Below are 18,409 nucleotides of genomic sequence, written 5' to 3' on the forward strand. Positions count from 1 at the left end.
AGAGAAGTGAAGTGACTAGCCCAAAGTCACGGCTCAGAGGCCGTGGACGGTGACCTCAGAGCCTTGAATCCCGCTCCCTCGGTGGCTTTTACCTTTATTTGGCTGGTCGTGCGATTCCGTGAGGAACTGGCTAATACGGTCTGAGGGAATCGCAAAGGAAATCCCAGCCGTCACTTTCAGAGTGTTTATCCCAATTACTTCTCCATCCTGTGGAAAGAGAACTGTGTGAGGGGTTATCCGAGGATTGGAAAGTAAACCGTACTGCCTTTCAAAAAATTCAAAAATTCAATTCAAAAAATTAACAATTTTAACAATTAACAATTAAAATTCAACAATTCAAAAAATTAAAAACCACCTATCAAGAAAGAACCGCTTTTCCAGTAAGATATGCCGTTGGTATTTTCTAAAAATGGTCTTGAGGCAAGGTTCTTTACCAATTTCCAATTTTATTCTCTCATCTGCGTTAATCTAGTTATAAACATGGGATATACCATGTGACCTGCTTTCTAAGGTAGGCTGCTCGACTTCCCAAGAAATTCACTCAGATGTGCTGTTTTTAAAGGTTAAGGAAGGTGAAATTGTCGGCTCAAAAACAGCGCTCTATTATGATGCAGATTTTTATTATTCACTCTGATATATATTACATACATACAATAATGTATATATACATTACATACCATAAATAATGCTAAGATACATAGAGATTTCATTACTCAATAGCTGTTATTGAGCATCTGCTGTGTGCAGAGGACTGTACTAAACGCTTGGAAGAGAATAGACTTAGAAGACCTAATCCCTTCCCTGACTAAGCCCGCTATCCTTTTTCTCCAACTCCCTTCGATGTCACCCTGACCCTCTCCATTTGGCATAGAGGATAGATCCCATGCTTGGGAGTCAGGAGGTCCTGGGTTCTAATTCCGCCTCTGCCACTTGGCTGACGTGTGACCTTGGGCAAGTCGCTTTACTTCTCTGGGCCTCAGTGACCCCATCTGAAAATGGGGATTGAGACTACTGTGAGCCCCATGTGGGATAAAGACTGTGTCCAACCTGATTAACTTGTATCTACTCCAGTGCTGAGAATGGTGCTTGGCACTGAAAAAATGCTTAGTAAGTACCATAATAATAATTTAATGATAATAATATTATTATTATCCCCTCTCCCAGCCCCACAGCACTTAAATGTCTGCAATTTTAATTATTTATGTTGTCTGTCTTCCCCTCTGGACTGTAAGTTCATTATGGACAGAGAATGTGTCTGCTCTATTGTGCTATTGTACTCTCCCACAGCATAGTTGGTTGTGGGCAGGGGATGTATCTTTTATGTTGTTCTATCAAACTCTCCCAAGGGCTTAGTACAGTGCTCTGCACACAGCAAGCGCTCAGTAAATACGAGTGACTGACTGACTGACTGGATTTCTTTCCTCAACTCCTAATATCTTTCCATGGGACATTTTGCACAGTCGGTTTCCTGGTTGTTTGAGAGTTTCCTGGTTGTTTGAGACTCCCCCCCACCCCAACCTGCAGAATTTCCCCTTTTTTTTCTGTCCCCGGTGAATACTATCATGTCACGGGGAGGAGCAATTGACTGTAGAAACGTCTCCCTGCAAAAACAAACTAAAATTCTGCAGATGAGGGAAAGCTGTGATTCTGGGAATGACCTTTCCATTTCCTTTCCCGTGCAGGAAAACAAAGCCCTGAGCATGTGCCACAGGATTAAGGCCTCTTGGGAAATAGGGAATTAAATTTATCACCTCACAGCCCCCCAGGTCCTCCCCAAATGAAAAGTAAATTACGAACCAACCTGTGAAGGTACACTTACCAAATTAACCAGCGGTCCTCCGGAATTTCCATACTGTGAAAACAAGGCAAAGATTTAAACTTTCCTCGTTCTATTCCATTTCAAGAAAAAAAATATAATTACATTTTTAATGGTATTTTTAAGCTCTTACTATTCTTTCATTCATTCACTATTATGTGCTAGGTACTGTACTAAGTGCTGGGGTAGATACAAGTTAATAATAATAATAATAATGATGGCATTTATTAAGCGCTTACTATGTGCAAAGCACTGTTCTAAGCGCTGCGGTGGTTACAAGGTGATCAGGTTGTCCAACGGGGGGCTCACAGTCTTAATCCTCATTTTACAGATGAGGGAACTGAAGCACAGAGAAGCTAAGTGACTTGCCCAAAGTCACACAGCTAATAATTGGACACAGTCTCTGTCCCACATGGGACTCACGGTCTTAATCGCCATTTTACAGATGAGGTAACTGAGGCCCAGGAAAGTGAAGTGAGTTAACCAAAGACACCCAACAGACACTTAACAGGGCTGGGATTGGAACCCAGATCTTCTGAATGCCAGACCTTTCCAGTAGGCCACAGTGCTTACTGATTCCAATTCCAATTGTAATAATGGATAATAAAGCTTCCACTCAATGGTCCTTGCTACCAAAGATAACTTAAATATTCATATCATTTAATTCATGGCATTTATTGAACAGTCTTTTAGACTGTGAGCCCACTGTTGGGTAGGGACTGTCTCTATATGTTGCCAACTTGTACTTCCCAAGCGCTTAGTACAGTGCTCTGCACACAGTAAGCGCTCAGTAAATACGATTGATGATGATGATCTGCTAGTAACAGTGTTTATTAAGTGCTTACTGAGCACAGAGCACTGTACTAAGCGCTGGGAAAAAGTACGCAGGTGGGAATTTCACCCAGACCTCATCCCTTGAGAAGCTCACATTCTCACAGGGTGTAGAACGCTGTACTAATCCCTTGGGAGAATTCACTACGCATAAAATCTATCAGTGGTATTTACTGAGTGCTTATTGTGTGCAGCGCCCGGTAGGAAAGCAACACAGCCTAGTGGAAAGAGCACGAGCCCAGGAATCAGAGGCCCTGGGTTCTAATCCCGGCTCTGCCCCTTGTCTGCTGTGTGACTTTGGGTGAGTCACTTCACTTCTCTGTGCCTCACTTCCCTCCTCTGCAAAATGGGGCTGTGGTATCTGTTCTTCCTACTTTGTAAACCCCATGTGGGACCTGATTATGTTCGATCTATCCCGCTGTTTAGTACAGTGCTTGGCACATAGTAAGCACTCAACAAATACCGCAATTATTAGTGTTATAATTAGTATTATTAAGTGCTCCGGAGAGTACATACGACAGAAAGGGCAATTCTTGCCCTCAGAGAGATTAAAATTGAATTACAATAACCCCTTTAGGATAGAAATGTCTCCAGGGTTCATGATTCCTCTAGACGGTAAGCTCTTTGGGGGCAGGGAACATGTCAGTCAACTTTGCTGAATTGTACTCTCCCAAGAGCTTAGTACACAGAATAAGTAATCAATAAATATGAATCAATTGTATATAGAGAGCTCTTATTGTGTGCAGGCAATGTACTAAGCACTTGGGAGAGTATTATTGTGGCATTTATTTATGTGATGTTTAAGCGCTTACTTTGTGCCAGGCACTGTACTAAGCACTGAATCAGATTGGACACAATCCCTGTCCCTCGTGGGGCTCACCGTCTCAATCCCCATTTGACAGATGAGAGAATTGAGGCTCAGAGAAGTGAAGTGACTTGCCCAAGGTCACACAGCAGACAAGTGGCGGAGCCGGGATTAGAACCCATGACCTTCTGATTCCCAGGCTGGTGAGCTATTCACTACGCCATACTGCTTCTCCCATACAATATACAATATTGTGCAATATAATATAGTTGGTAGACATGTTCACTGCCCACAACAAGCTTAGAGAAGCAGCGTGGCTCAGTGGAAAGAGCACGGGCTTTGGAGTCAGAGGTCATGGGTTCAAATCCTGGCTTTGCCAATTATCAGTTGTGTGACTTTGGGGAAATCACTTCTCTGGGTCTCAGTTACCTCATCTGTTAAATGGGGATGAAGACTGTGATCCCCCCCATGGGACAACCCGATCACCTTGTAACCTCCCCAGTGCTTTGAACAGTGCTTTGCATATAGTAAGCGCTTAATAAATGCCATTATTATTATTATCTAGCACTTAGAACAGTGCTTGGCACAGTAAGCGCTTAATAAATGCCATCATTATTATTATTGTTATCTAGCACTTAGAACAGTGCTTGGCACATAGTAAGTGCTTAACAAATAAAATACTGGTGCTCAATAAAATACTGAGCCTTAGGATATGTCGGCCTGAGTTTCTCTGAGCAGGGAAATTCATTCGGAAACTGCAGATTCTCGGGGAAAAGCATCATGTCGGAGAGACAATTTTCCAACCCACTGTGCCTTGGCCCTCTTTTCCCATATTTGTAGACTCTTCACCTATAAAATTTGGATCAAAGTGCATTGGACAAAACCTTTTGACCTTGTCTCTGCTTAGAAGTTCGTTGCTAACCAGCGCTTAGAACAGTGCTCCAACGCGTAGAACAGTGCTTTGCACATAGTAAGCGCTTAACAAATCCCATCATCATCATTATAAATATTATTATCAATTAATTTTAATAATAATAATAAATACGGCATTTGTGAGTGCTATGTGCCAAACACTGTTTTAAGTGCTGGGATAACTACAAGCTACTAATCAAGTTGTACACAGTCCCTGTCCCACACAATAATAATAATAATGACGGTATTTGTTAAGCGCTTATTATGTGATGAGCACTGTTCTGTGTGCTGGGGGAGATACGCGGTAATTAGGTTGTCCCACGTGGGGCTCACAGTCTTAACCCCCATTTTACAGATGATGCAACTGAGGCACAGAGAAGTGAAGTGACTTGCCCAAGGTCACATGGCAGACACGTGGCAGAGCCAGGATTAGGACCCACATCCTCTGATTCCTGGGTCCGGTCTCTTTCCACTAGTCATTCATTTATTCATTCATTCAGTCGTATTTATCGAGCGCTTACTGTGTGCAGAGCACTGTACTAAGCGCTTGGGAAGTCCAAGTCGGCAACATATAGAGACGATCCCTACCCAACAGCGGTCTCACAGTCTAGAAGGGGGAGACAGACAATAAAACTAGGCCACGAACGGGATCTGTTAAGTACTTACTACGCTGAGCACTGTTCTAAGCCCTGGAGAAGATTCCAAGTGATTCCATTGATTATTTTAGTTTTGCAGGAGGCAAAAAAGTCAAAAACGAGAGAGTTCCTTTATAGCAACTTCCTGTCCCGTGGGCGTTATGCTGTTCTTGCTTTTTTCCCCAAAGGCTTCTTTGTTTAGCATTTCTAGCGAGAATCTCAAGATTCCAACGAGTCAGTGGGGAGAAAGGTACAGCATTTAAGCATCATCATCATCAATCGTATTTATTGAGCGCTTACTGTGTGCAGAGCACTGTACTGAGCGCTTGAGCACTGTACTAAGTGCTAAGCCACTTCCCAAACCAATTTATGTTTTCCTTCCTGTGAGAAAATTTCCAACTCTAATAAAATACGAAACCTGAGGGAAACAAGGCGTCATCTCACTTTACTGGTTTGGAAAAGGCTCAAGTAATAGTAATAATGATGGCATTTGTTCATTCATTCATTCAATCGTATTTATTGAGCACTTACTGTGTGCAGAGCACTGTACTAAGTGATTGGGAAGTACATTCATTGATTCAGTCGTATTTATTGAGCGCTTACTGTGTGCAGAGCTCTGTAATAAGCACTTGGGAAGTACAAGTTGGCAACATATAGAGATGGTCCCTACCCAACAGTGGGCTCACAGTCTAGAAGCATTTACTATGCGTCAAGCACTGACCTAAGTGCTGGGGTTTCTTGGGGATGCAGAGTGGCTTAGTGGAAAGAGCACAGGCTTGATTGTCAGAGGACATGGGTTCTAATCCCGGCTCCGCCACTTGTCTGCTGTGTGGCCTTAGGCAAGTCGCTTAACTTCTCTGTGCCTCAGTTACCTCATCTGTAAAATGGGATTAAAACTGTCAGCCCCACGTGGGACAACCTAATTACCTTGTAACTACCCCAGCGCTTAGAAAAGTGCTCGGCACATAGTAAGAACTTAACAACTACCATATTATCATTATTATTATTATTATTATTATTATTATTATTATTATTATTATTGTTATCATGCAATAACAATATCCGGAGAAGCAGCATGGCTCGATGGAAAGAGCCCGGGCTTTGGAGTCAGAGGTCATGGGTTCAAATCCTGGCTCTGCCAATTGTCAGCTGTGTGACTTTGGGCAAGTCACTTCACTTCTCTGAGCCTCAGTTACCTCATCTGTAAAATGGGGATGAAGACTGTGAGCCCCCCGTGGGACAACCTGATCACCTTGTAATCTTCCCAGGGCTTAGAACAGTGCTTTGCACATAGTAAGTGCTTAATAAATGCCATTATTATTATTATTATTATTATTAATAAGATAATCCAGTTGGTTTCATCTAATGCTCATTTTATGAATACAAATTTCCAAGGGCTGAGACCAACAGGGAGCAATCCAGGATATCCGATAAGCTAAAATTCCCTCTGCCAATGAGCCGGTATTCCTTTACATGTTGGGAAAAGCTTTTCTGAGAACTGGACTTCCAAGGTCTGGTCTGTCAATCGATTGTATTTACTGAGCGCCTTCTGTGTGCAGAGCACTATACTAAGCTCTTTGGAGTTTTCTTTTTTTAATGGTGTTTGTTAAGCGCTTACTATTTGCCAGGTACTATATTAAGCACTAAGGGTAGGTAGAAACTAATCAGGTTGGACACAGTCGGTGTCCCAAATAGGGCTTATCAATCAATATCAATCGTATTTATTGAGCGCTTACTGTGTGCAGAGCACTGTACTAAGCGCTTGGGAAGTACAAGTTGGCAACATATAGAGACGGTCCCACATTAATAATCCTCATCTGACGTAACTAGATTGGGAGAGCAAAATATAGCAGAGTTGGTAGGCACGTTCCCTGCTTACAACGAGCGTACGTGTCGTTGGGCTTCTGCTGGCATTTTCTGAAGTGCTCAGTACAGCACACCACACTCAATAAATGCCACTGTAACATCCCTTCCTTCTCAGAATAATAATAATAATAATAATAATGATGGCATTTATTAAGTGCTTACTATGTGCAAAGCGCTGTTCTGCGCTAGGGAGGTTACAAAGTGATCAGATTGTCCCACGGGGAGCTCAGAGTCTTAATCTCCATTTTACAGATGAGGCAACTGAGGAACAGACAAGTTAAGTGACTTGCCCAAAGTCACACAGCTGACAACTGACAGAGCCAGGGTTTGAACTCATGACCTCTGACCCCAAATGTAGACGCTTCTTTTTTTAAAAAAATGGTATTTATTAAGCACTTATTATGTTCCAGGCACTGTTCTAGACCCTGGGGTAGAGACTGGTAGTGAGCTCATTGTGGGCAGGGGATGTGTCTGTTTACTGTTCTGTTGTCATTTATTTATTCAATCATATTTATTGAGCGCTTGGTGTGTGCAGAGCACTGTACTAAGCGCTTGGGAAGTACAAGTCGGCAACATATAGAGGCAGTCCCTACCCAACAACGGGTTCACAGTCTATAAGCACTCAATAAATACGATTGATATTGATTGATAAGCCCCATTTGGGACACCGACTGTGTCCAACCTGATTAGTTTCTACCTACCCTAGTGCTTAAGGGGGAGTCTGTCAGTCTATAAGGGGGAGACTGACAACAAAACAAAACACGTAGACAGGTGTCAAAATCATCAGAACAAATAGAATTAAAGCTCTATGCACATCATTAAAAAAATAAATAGAATAGTAAATACGTACAAGTAAAATAGAGTAATAAATCTGTACAAATATATATATACAAGTGCTGCGGGGAGGGGAAGGAGGTAGGGCTTGGGGGATGGGGAGGAGGATTGTCCTCTCCCAAGTGCTTAGTGCAGTGGTCAGCACACAATAAGTGCTTAATAGTTATGATTGAATGAATGAATGAATGAATGAATGAATGAAAGGTTGGACGTAGTCCATGTTGCATATTGGGCTCTCAGTCTCCATCCCCATGGTTAGTGGGTACAGTCCGGGCCTGGGGGTCAGAAGGTCATGGGTTCAAATCCCGGCTCCACCACTTGTCAGCTGTGTGACCTGGGGCAAGTCACTTCACTTCTCTGGGCCTCGGTTCCCTCATCTGGAAAATGGGGATTGAGACTGCGAGCCCAATATGGGACACGACTTTGTCCAACCTGATAAATCTGTATTGACCCCACCAGTTAGTACAGTGCCTGGCACATAAGTGCATAATAAATACCACAAATATTATTATTATTATTATTATTTTATTATTATTATTTTTGTTATAGATGAGGGAAATGAGGCTCAGAGAAGCTTAGGGACTTGCCCAAGGTCCCATTTGCCCAAGGCCCAAGAGAAGTGGCAGAGCCGGGTTGAGAACCCAGGTCCACTGGGCCACACTGCTTCCCCCTACAAATCTCCATTCCACGTCTCTACTGTGTGACCTAGGGCAAGTCACTTCAATTCATCTGTAAAATGGGGATGGACCCCATGAGCCCCCCCATGAAACAGGGACTGTGTCCACCCCGCTTTGCTTGCATCCACCCCAGCGATCCACTGTGTGACCTTGGGCAAGTCACTTTTGTTGCCAACTTGTACTTCCCAAGCGCTTAGTACAGTGCTCTGCACACAGTAAGCACTCAAATAAATACGATTGAATGAATGAATGAACTTAACTTCTCTGAACCTCAGTTCCCTCATCTGTAAAATGGGGGTTAAGTCTGTGAGCCCCCTGTGGGACAACCTGATCACCTTGTAACCTCCCCAGTGCTTAGAACAGTGCTTTAAATGTAGTAAGTGCTTTATAAATGCCATCATTATTATTAACTTCTCTGAGCCTCAGTTACCTCATCTGTAAAATGGGGATTTAGACTATGAGCCCCACAGGGGACAACGTGATCACCTTGTATCCCCCCAGCGCTTAGAACAGTGCTTTGCACATAGTCAGCACTTAACCAATGCCATTATTACTATTATTACTATTATTGTTGCTATTTCAGCTCCTGGCACATAATAAGCAATTAACAAAAGCAGTGCTCAGCGCTTAGAACAGTGCTTTGCACATAGTGAGCGCTTAATAAATGCCATTAAAAAAAAAACCCAATAATTATTTTAAAGGTCCTGAACATGAGTCCTGGTGGCTTTCGCCTGGCCGGGCGCCCCCGACTCACGTTGATGATGGCGTCCGTCTGAATGTAGTCCATATCCGAGTCCTTCAGGCCGAGCTCCTTCCCGTCTCTCTGGGCCGTGCTGACGATTCCCGTGGTCACCGTGTTCTGTAAGGCAAAGGGGCTTCCGATGGCCACCACAAACTCTCCAGGCCGCAGGTCAGACGAATGACCCAGAAACAACACCGGAAGCTTTTTCTAGGGGAGGAAGGGAGAGCCAAAAAGAGAGAAAACTCACAAGGGGGATCGCCATCTGGTGTGGACGTCAGATAATTAGATAATCATAATAATAATGGCATTTGTTAAGCGCTTACTATGTGCAGAGCACTGTTCTAAGCACTGGGGGGATACAAGGTGATCAAGTTGTCCCGTGTGGGGCTCACAGTCTTCATCCCCATTTTACAGATGAGGTAACTGAGGCTCAGAGAAGTTAAGCGACTTGCCCAAGGTCACACAGCAGACACGTGGTGGAGCCGGGATTCGAACCCATTGCCTCTGACTCCAAAGCCCGGGCTCTTTCCACTGAGCCACGCTTCTTCTTTATTTAGCACTTATTGGGCTCAGAGCGCTGTACTAAGCATTTGGAAGGGTACAAGAGAACAATAAACAGACACATTCCTTGCCCACAACAAGCTTCCTGTCTACAGCAGGGGAAGCAGCGTGGATCAGTGGAAAGAGCCCGGGCTTGGGAGTCAGAGGTCATGGGTTCGAATCCCGGCTCTGCCATTTGTCAGCTGTGTGACCTTGGTCAAGCGACTTCACTTCTCTGTGCCTCAGTTACCTCATCTGTAAAATGGGGATTAAGACTGGGAGCCCCAAGTGGAACAACCTGATCACCTTGTATCCCCCCAGTGCTTAGAACAGTGCTTTGCACATAGTAAGCGCTTAACAAATACCACCATTATTATTATTATGAGAGGAAATCACCCCTGAGTGGAAGGGGACAAGAGAACAATAAACAGACACATTCCTTGCCCACAACAAGCTTCCGGTCTAGAGGAAATCACCACTGAGGTGGCCACGTGGTTTCCAATCACGCGAATGTTTGCTAACTGTTGCATGCTTGTTAAAGAGGAGAAGCAGCGTCGCCTAATGGATAGAGTCTGGGCTTGGGAGGCAGAAGGACCTGGGTTCTAATCCCGACTCTGCCATTTATCTGCTGCGGGATCTTGGGCAAGTCACTTCACCTCTCTGGGACTCAGTTCCCGCATCCGGAAAGTGAGGATTAAGACTGTGAGCCCCATGTGGGACAGGGACTGTGTCCTTGTGAGCAGGGAACGTGTCTCTCTGTCATTGTACTGCCCTCCCCCAAGCGCTTAGTACAGTGTTTGGAACACAGTAAGTGCTCCATGAATACAATTGAACAATTGAATGCCTTCCAGGCAGGGGTTCTTTTCCCTAGACCACACCACCTGACAGCCAGATTGATTGATTGATTCACTGATTCATTCAATCTCATTTTTTAAGCACATACTATGTGCAGAGCACTGTCCGAAGTGCTTGGGAAAGTACACTACAATAATAAATGGCGACATTCCCTGCCCACAATGAGCTTAGAGTCTAGAGGGGTGCAGACAGTCATCAATACAAATGAATAAAATGAAAGAGATGGGCATAAGCGGTGTGGGGCTGGGAGCGGGGAAGAACAAAAGAAGCAAGTCAAGGCGACGCACGTGGGAGATGAGGAAAAGCGGGGCTTAGTCTGGGAAGGCTTCTTGGAGGAGATGGGCCTCTCAGAAAGGCTTCAGTAGGGCTGTGAAGGGGGGAAGAGTGATTGTCTGTGGAATTTGAGGAAGGAGGGTGTTCCCAGACAAAGGCAGGTTGTGGGACAGGGTTCACTGGCAAGACAGGTGAGATGGAGGCCCAGGGAGAAAATTAGCGGGAGCAGAGGAGTGGAGGGTGCGGGCTGGGAGGGAGAAGGACAGAAGGGAGGTGAGGTAGCAAGGAGATGGACAGCTTTGAAGCTATATATGTATATGTTGCCAACTTGTACTTCCCAAGCGCTTAGTACAGTGCTCTGCACACAGTGAACGCTCAATAAATACGATTGAATGAATGAATGAATGAATGAAGACAGTGGTGAGGAGTTTTTGTTCGATAAGGAGGTGGATGGGCAACCACTGGCGATTTTTGAGGAGCAGGGTGACACGTCCTGAATGTTTTTGTAGAAAGATAATCCGGGCAGCAGGGTGAAGTTTGGACTGAACCAGGGAGAGGCAGGAGGAGGCTGGGAGGTCAGCCAGGAGGCTGATGCAGTCATCTAGGTGGGAGAGGATGAACGTGGTAGCAGTTTGGAGGGAGGGGAAAGGGTGGATTTTAGCCAGGCTAGGAAGGTGAGACCGACAGGATCTGGTGACGGATTGACTCCGAAGAGAGAGAAGGACGGCCTCCGCCCCACCCGGCCTCGGGATGACCGACCTTGGGGTTGATCTTGAGGGTGGCGATGTCGGACTTCTTGTCGATGTGCTGGATGGCCGCCTCGTAGGTGTGTCCGTCCTGCAGCTGGACCTTCAGCTGCTGCCGGCCCGAGGCGGCGTTGGAGCTGGTCACCACGTGGGCGTTGGTCACGATCAGCCCCGACTCCGACACGATGAACCCCGACCCGCTCGACAGGGGGACGTTCCGCCCAAACAGCGGATGCCTGACCCATGCGTGGAGAAGAAGAGTAATAATGAAATGGTAACCTAGAATATACATATAATATAATATAATAATATTATTAATAATACATATATGATAATAATAATGATAGTATGGGTTAAGCGCCTACTGTGTTTCAAGCCCTGGAAATGATAATAATAGTATTTGTTAAGCGCTTACTATGGGGTCATTCACCTGACATAACAATAATTATTGAGAACCAGTGTGGCTCAGTGGAAAGAACTCGGGCTTGGGAGCCAGAGGTCATGGGTTCTAATCCCAGCTCCTCCACATGTCTGCTGTGTGACCTTGGGCAAGTCACTTACCTTCTCTGAGCCTCAGTTACCTCATCTGTAAAATGGGGATTAAGACTGTGAGCCCCATGTGGGACAACCTGATCACCTTGTATCCCCCCAGCACTTAGAACAGTGCTTTGCACATAGTAAGTGCTTAACAAATGCCATCATTATTACTATTATTATTATTGTTAAGTGCTTACTATGGGTCAAGTACTGGAAATAATAATAACAAGAATAATATGATGGCAGAGTGGCTTAGTGGAAAGAACCCAGGCTTGGGAGTCAGAGGTCATGGGTTCTAATCCCAACACCACCACTTGTCAGCTGTGTGACTTTGGGAAAGTCACTTCGCTTCTCTGTGCCTCAATTACCTCATCTGTAAAAGGGAGATTAAGACTGTGAGCCCCACGGGGGACAACCTGATGACCTTGTATCTACCCCAGCATAGTGCTTGGCACATGGAAAGCGCTTAACAAATGCCAACATTATTATTATTATTACACACTTACTATGGGTCAAGCACAGGTAATAATAAAAATAATAATTACTACTTATTCATTCATTCATTCATTCATTCGTATTTATTGAGCGCTTACTGTGTGCAGAGCACTGTACTAAGAGCTTGGGAAGTACAAGTTTGCAACATATAGAGACGGTCCCTACCCAACAGTGTGCTCACAGTCTCGAAGGGGGAGACAGAGAACAAAACAAAACATATTAACAAAATAAAATAAATAGAATAAATATGTACAAATAAAATAGAGTAATAAATATGTACAAACATATATACATATATACAGGTGTTGTGGGGAGGGGAAGGAGGTAAGGCGGGGGGGATGGAGGGGGGAGGATGGGGAGAGGATACTATAGGTCAAGAGTCACATACCCTGGCCACAACAAGCTGCCAGTCTAATCTAGATACTATATAAGATTTCTAGACTGTGAGCCCATTGTTGGGTAGGGACCGTCTCTATATGCTGCCGACTTGTAATAATAATAATAATAATGATGGCATTTATTAAGCACTTACTATGTGCAAATCACTGTTCTAAGTGCTGGGGAGTTTACAAGGTGATCAGGTTGTCCCATGGGGGGCTCACAGTCTTAATCCCCATTTTACAGATGAGGGAACTGAGGCCCAGAGAAGTGAAGTGACTTGCCCAGAGTCACACAGCTGACAAGTGGCGGAGCCGGGATTTGAACCGATGACCTCTGACTCCAAAGCCCAGGCTCTTTCCACTGAGCCATGCTGCTTCCCCTTGTACTTCCCAAGCGCTTAGTACAGTGCTCTGCACACTGTAAACGCTCAATAAATACGATTGAATGAATGAATAGCAGAAACTTGTACTTGAGCCAGCTTTAAGAACCCCAGATTTAACTTCACATTTTGCTCCCAAGTGCTTAGTACAGTGCTGTGCACTCAGTAAGCACTCAATAGTCAAACTTATTTATTGAGCGCATACTGCTGTGTGCAGAACACTGCACTCAGCACTTGGGAGAGTACCGTACAATAATAAAAACAGACACATTCCCTGCCCACAACAAGTTTATGTCAGTTGTACGTTGTAGTTGTACGTTGTACGTTAGTTGTAGTTATGTTAGTAATGTTAGCGCTTATTACTGTTCTTTGCACACAGTAAGCGCTCAATAAGTCCGATCGAACAACGTCATTTACTACAATCCTCAAGACCTTCAGGGAAAGGAATAATATAGGAAAGAACAAAGTTAAAAGCAGAACTGGTTAAAATCATAATTTGGGAGCGGTCCTCCGCTTGAAGCAGCATAGCCTAATGGGTTGAGCTCAGGCCTGGGGATCAGAAGGACCTGGGTTCTAATCCCGGCACCGCCACTTGTTGCTGATGTGACCTGTATATATGTATATATGTTTGTACCTATTTATTTTACTTGTACATATTTATTCTATTTATTTTATTCTGTTAGTATGTTTTGTTTTGTTCTCTGTCTACCCCTTCTAGACTGTGAGCCCACTGTTGGGTAGGGACCGTCTCTATATGTTGCCAACTTGTACATCTCAAGCGCTTAGTACGGTGCTCTGCACACAGTAAGCGCTCAATAAATACGATTGAATGAAAAAGTTTATAGACTAGAGGCGCAGAGGCAGACACTAATAGAAATAAATTATGCTTGTGGAGATAAGTGGTGTGGGGCTGGGATGGGGGATGAAAAAAGGGAGCAATCGGGACAACGTAGAAGGGAGTGGGAGAAGAGGAAAGGAGGTCTTAGTCTGGGAAGGCCTCTGGGAGGAGGTGGGCCTTCAATAAGGCTTTGAAGTGGGGGGAAAGTTATTGACTGGGGGATTTGAGGAGGGAGGGAGTTCCAGGCCAGAGGCAGGATGTGGGCGAGAGGTCGGTGGTGTGACAGGTGGGATAGACTAAGAGCCCACTGTTGGGTAGGGACTGTCTCTATATGTTGCCAACTTGTACTTCCCAAGCGCTTAGTACAGTGCTCTGCACACAGTAAGCGCTCAATAAATACAATCGATTGATTGATTGATTGATTAGCGGCACCAGAGGAGCGGAGTCTGTTGGCTGAGTTGGAGTAGGAGAGTGGCAAGATGAGGTAGGAGGGGGCGAGGGGACTGACTGGTTTAGAGCCGATGGTGACAAGTTTTTGTTTGATGCTGAGGTGGATGAGCAATCCCTGGAGGATCTTGAGGGGGGGGAAACACATTCTGAAGGTTATTGCAGAAGAATGATCCGGGCAGCAGAGTGAAGTTTGGACTGGGCTGGGGAGCGCTTAGTCCAGTGCTCTGCACACAGTAAGCACTCAATAAATACGATTGAATGAGTGAGAGACAGGAGGCAGGGAGGTCAGCGAGGAGGCTGATACAGCAATAATGGAAGGAGAGACTGTGAGCCCACTGTTGGGTAGGGACTGTCTCTATAGGTTGCCAACTTGTACTTCCCAAGCGCTTAGTACAGTGCTCTGCACACAGTAAGCGCTCAATAAATACGATTGATTGATTGATTGATTGAGAGGATAAGTGATTGGATAGGAGGCCACACGAAGACTGTCGGAGAGTTCCGAACCAAAGTTTCTACATCTTATTCCCCCATGGCTGAATCATACAAATGATAATAATTATTAGACTCTAAGATCAATCAATCAATCAATCGTATTTATTGAGCGCTTACTGTGTGCAGAACACTGTACTAAGCACTTGGGAAGTACAAGTTGGCAACATATAGAGACGGTCCCTACCCAACAGTGGGTAAGATCCTATTAATAATACTTAAGTATCCTATTATAGAGAAGCAGCGTGGCTCAGTGGAAAGAACACAGGTTTTGGAGTCAGAGGTCATGGGTTCAAATCCTGGCTCCGCCAATTGTCAGCTGTGTGAGTTTGGGCAAGTCATTTCACTTCTCTGTGCCTCAGTTACCTCATTTGCAAAATGGGGATTAAGATTGTGAGCCCTCTGTGGGACAACCTTAACACCTTGTAACCTCCCCAGCACTTAGAACACTGCTTTGCACGTAGTAAGCCCTTAATAAATGCTATTATTATTATTATTATTATTATTATCCTTGTGGGCAGGGAACATTTCTGCCTAACTGCTTAACTGCATTGTATTGAATGCTCCCGAGTGCTTAGTATAGTGTTCGGCACACAGTAAGCCAGGAGGAGGAAGAAGAGGAGGTGAAGAATTATTATTAGTATTTGGTGCTAGGTGTCAGTCAGTCAGTCACATTTATTGAGCGCTTACTGCGTGCAGAGCACTGAACTAAGCACTTGGGAGAGGACAATAGAACAGACACATTCTCTATCCACAACAAGTTTACAGCCTAGAGGAAGCACTTTCCTCTTTAGAGAAGCATCTTGGTTCAGTGGAAAGAGCCCGGGCTTTGAAGTCATAGGTCACGGGTTCAAATCCCGGCTCTGCCAACTGTCAGCTGTGTGACTTTGGGCAAGTCACTGAACTTCTTTGGGCCTCAGTTACCTCATCTGGAAAATGGGGATGAAGACTGTGAGCCCCCCGTGGGACAACCTGATCACCTTGTAACTTCCCCAGCGCTTACAGCAGTGCTTTGCACATAGTAAGCGCTTAATAAATGCCATTATTATTATTATTAGTTAGGCTGGAAGCTCCTTGTGGGCAGGAAATATGTCCACCAACTCAGTTTTACTGTTCTCTCCCAAGTGTTTAGTACAGTGCTCTGCAGCATGGCTCAGTGGAAGGAGCCCAGGCTTAGGAGTCAGAGGTATGGGTTCTAATCCCAGCTCCGCCACTTGTCTGCTGTGTGACTCTGGGCAAGTTACTTCACTTCTCTGTGCCTCAGTTCTCTCATTTGTAAAAGTTGGATTAAGTCTGTGAGCCCCACATGGGATAACCTGATAGTCTTGTATCTCTCCCAGCGCTTAGAACAGTGCTTGACACACAGTAAATGCTTAATAAATGCCATTATTATTATTATTTATTATTATTAAGTATTCAATGAATATGGTTGATTATTAAGTGGTGGGGTGGATGGAAGTTGATTGGGTGGGCAGAGAAGCAGCATGGCTCAGTGGAAAGAGCCTGGGCTTTGGAGTCAGAAGTCATGGGTTCAAATCCCGGCTCTGCCAATTGTCAGCTGTGTGACTTTGGGTAAGTCACTTCACTTCTCTGTGCCTCAGTTTCCTCATCTGTAAAATTGAGATTAAGACTGTGAGCCCCCCGCGGGACAACCTGATCACCTTGTAACCTCCCCAGTACTAGAGCAGCGCTTTGCACATAGTAAGCACTTAATAAGTGCCATCATTATTATTATCATTATGATCCATGAGGGAGGCAGCTCGTGGTTCAGAAGGGGTGGCTGAAAGTCTGAAATGAGAAGCAGCATGGCCTAGCGGATCGAGGCGAGTACGGGAGGCTGAGGACCTGGGTTTGAATCCCGGCTCTACCACTTGTCTGTCGTACAATCTTGGACAAGTCCTTTCACTTCTTGCCTCCTCTGTAAAATGGGGATTAATCAATCAATCATATTTATTGAGCGCTTACTGTGTGCAGAGCACTGTACTAAGCACTTGGGAAGTACAAGTCGGCAACACATAGAGACAGTCCCTACCCAACAGCGGGCTCACAGTCTAGAAGGGGGAGACAGAGAACAAAACCAAACACGCTAACAAAATAAAATAAATAGAATAGATATGTACAAGTAAGATAAATAAATAAATAGAGTAATAAGTATGTACAAACATATATACATATATACAGGTGCTGTGGGGAAGGGAAGGAGGTAAGATGGGGGGATGAAGAGGGGGATGACCGTGAGCCCCACGTGGGACAGGGACTGGGTCCAAACTCATTCGTTTGTCTCTACTCCAGTGTTTAGTACAGTGCCTGGCACATAGTAGGTGCTTAAAAATATATTATTAAATTTAAAACAACAAATCAAGAGACTTAGGGAATAAGAGGGAAAGCTCCGGGCCCCACCTCAAGAAGAGCTCTATATGAGCCACGGCCGGGGCGATCTTCTCCACTACGTCGGCGATGAAGTTGAACTTGAATCTCGGACTGCTCAGCTGCTGCTCACCTGTACTGGCACAAAGAATTGGGTGTGTTAATAAGAAGCGGTGCGGCCTAGTGATGATAATAATAATTGTGGGATTTGTTAAGCGCTTGCTAGGTGCTAGGCATTGCTCTAACTGTTGGGGTAAATACCAGCTAATCATGTTGGACATAGCCCCGTCTCACGTGGGTCTCACAGTCTTCATCCCCATTTTACAGACAAGGGAACTGAGGCTGAGAGAAGTGAAGTGACTTGCCACACAGCAGACACGTGGCAGAGTGGGAATTTGAACCCACATCCTCTGACTCCCATGCATTCATTTATTCAATTGTATTCATTGAGTGCTTACTGTATGCAGAGCACTGTACTAAGCGCTTGTGAAGTGCAAGTCAGCAACATATAGAAACGGTCCCTATCCCAGGCCTGGGCTCTTTCCACTAGGCCACACCACTCCTCCAAGGCCACAAGAGCATTTTTTGTTTTGTTGTCGATCTCCCCCTTCTAGACCATGAGCCCATTGTTGAGTAGGGACCACCTCTATATGTTGCCGACTTGTACTTCCCTAGCGCATTCATTGAATGAATGAATGAATGAATCAATCAATCAATCGTATTTATTGAGTGCTTACTGTGTGCAGAGCACTGTACTAAGCGCTTGGGAAGTACAAGTTGGCAACATATAGAGACGGTCCCTACCCAACAGTGGGCTCACAGTCTAGAAGAAGAATAATGGCATTTGTTAAGCACTTACTATGTGTAAAGCACTCTTCTAAGCGCTGGAGGGGGATACAAAGTGATCAGGTTGCCCCATGTGGGGCTCACAGTCTTCATCC

The 18,409-nt window shown here is 44.8% G+C and overlaps 1 protein-coding gene across 1 annotated transcript in view; it reads right to left on the reverse strand.

Annotated features, from left to right (window-relative positions):
* The window catches only part of HTRA3 (HtrA serine peptidase 3), an 84,036-nt gene that overhangs the window by 33,131 nt on the left and 32,496 nt on the right, over positions 1-18,409 (reverse strand). Inside the window, exons 2-6 of the mRNA XM_038745350.1 lie at positions 17,502-17,601; positions 11,546-11,768; positions 9,131-9,325; positions 1,820-1,852; positions 93-207 (exon numbers count right to left, since the gene is read on the reverse strand). Coding sequence (XP_038601278.1) covers positions 93-207; positions 1,820-1,852; positions 9,131-9,325; positions 11,546-11,768; positions 17,502-17,601 — 666 coding nt within the window. The remainder of the gene's footprint in view (positions 1-92; positions 208-1,819; positions 1,853-9,130; positions 9,326-11,545; positions 11,769-17,501; positions 17,602-18,409) is intronic.

The sequence above is a fragment of the Tachyglossus aculeatus genome, chromosome 4 (genome assembly GCF_015852505.1).
Source record: "Tachyglossus aculeatus isolate mTacAcu1 chromosome 4, mTacAcu1.pri, whole genome shotgun sequence".
Lineage (NCBI taxonomy): Eukaryota > Metazoa > Chordata > Mammalia > Monotremata > Tachyglossidae > Tachyglossus > Tachyglossus aculeatus.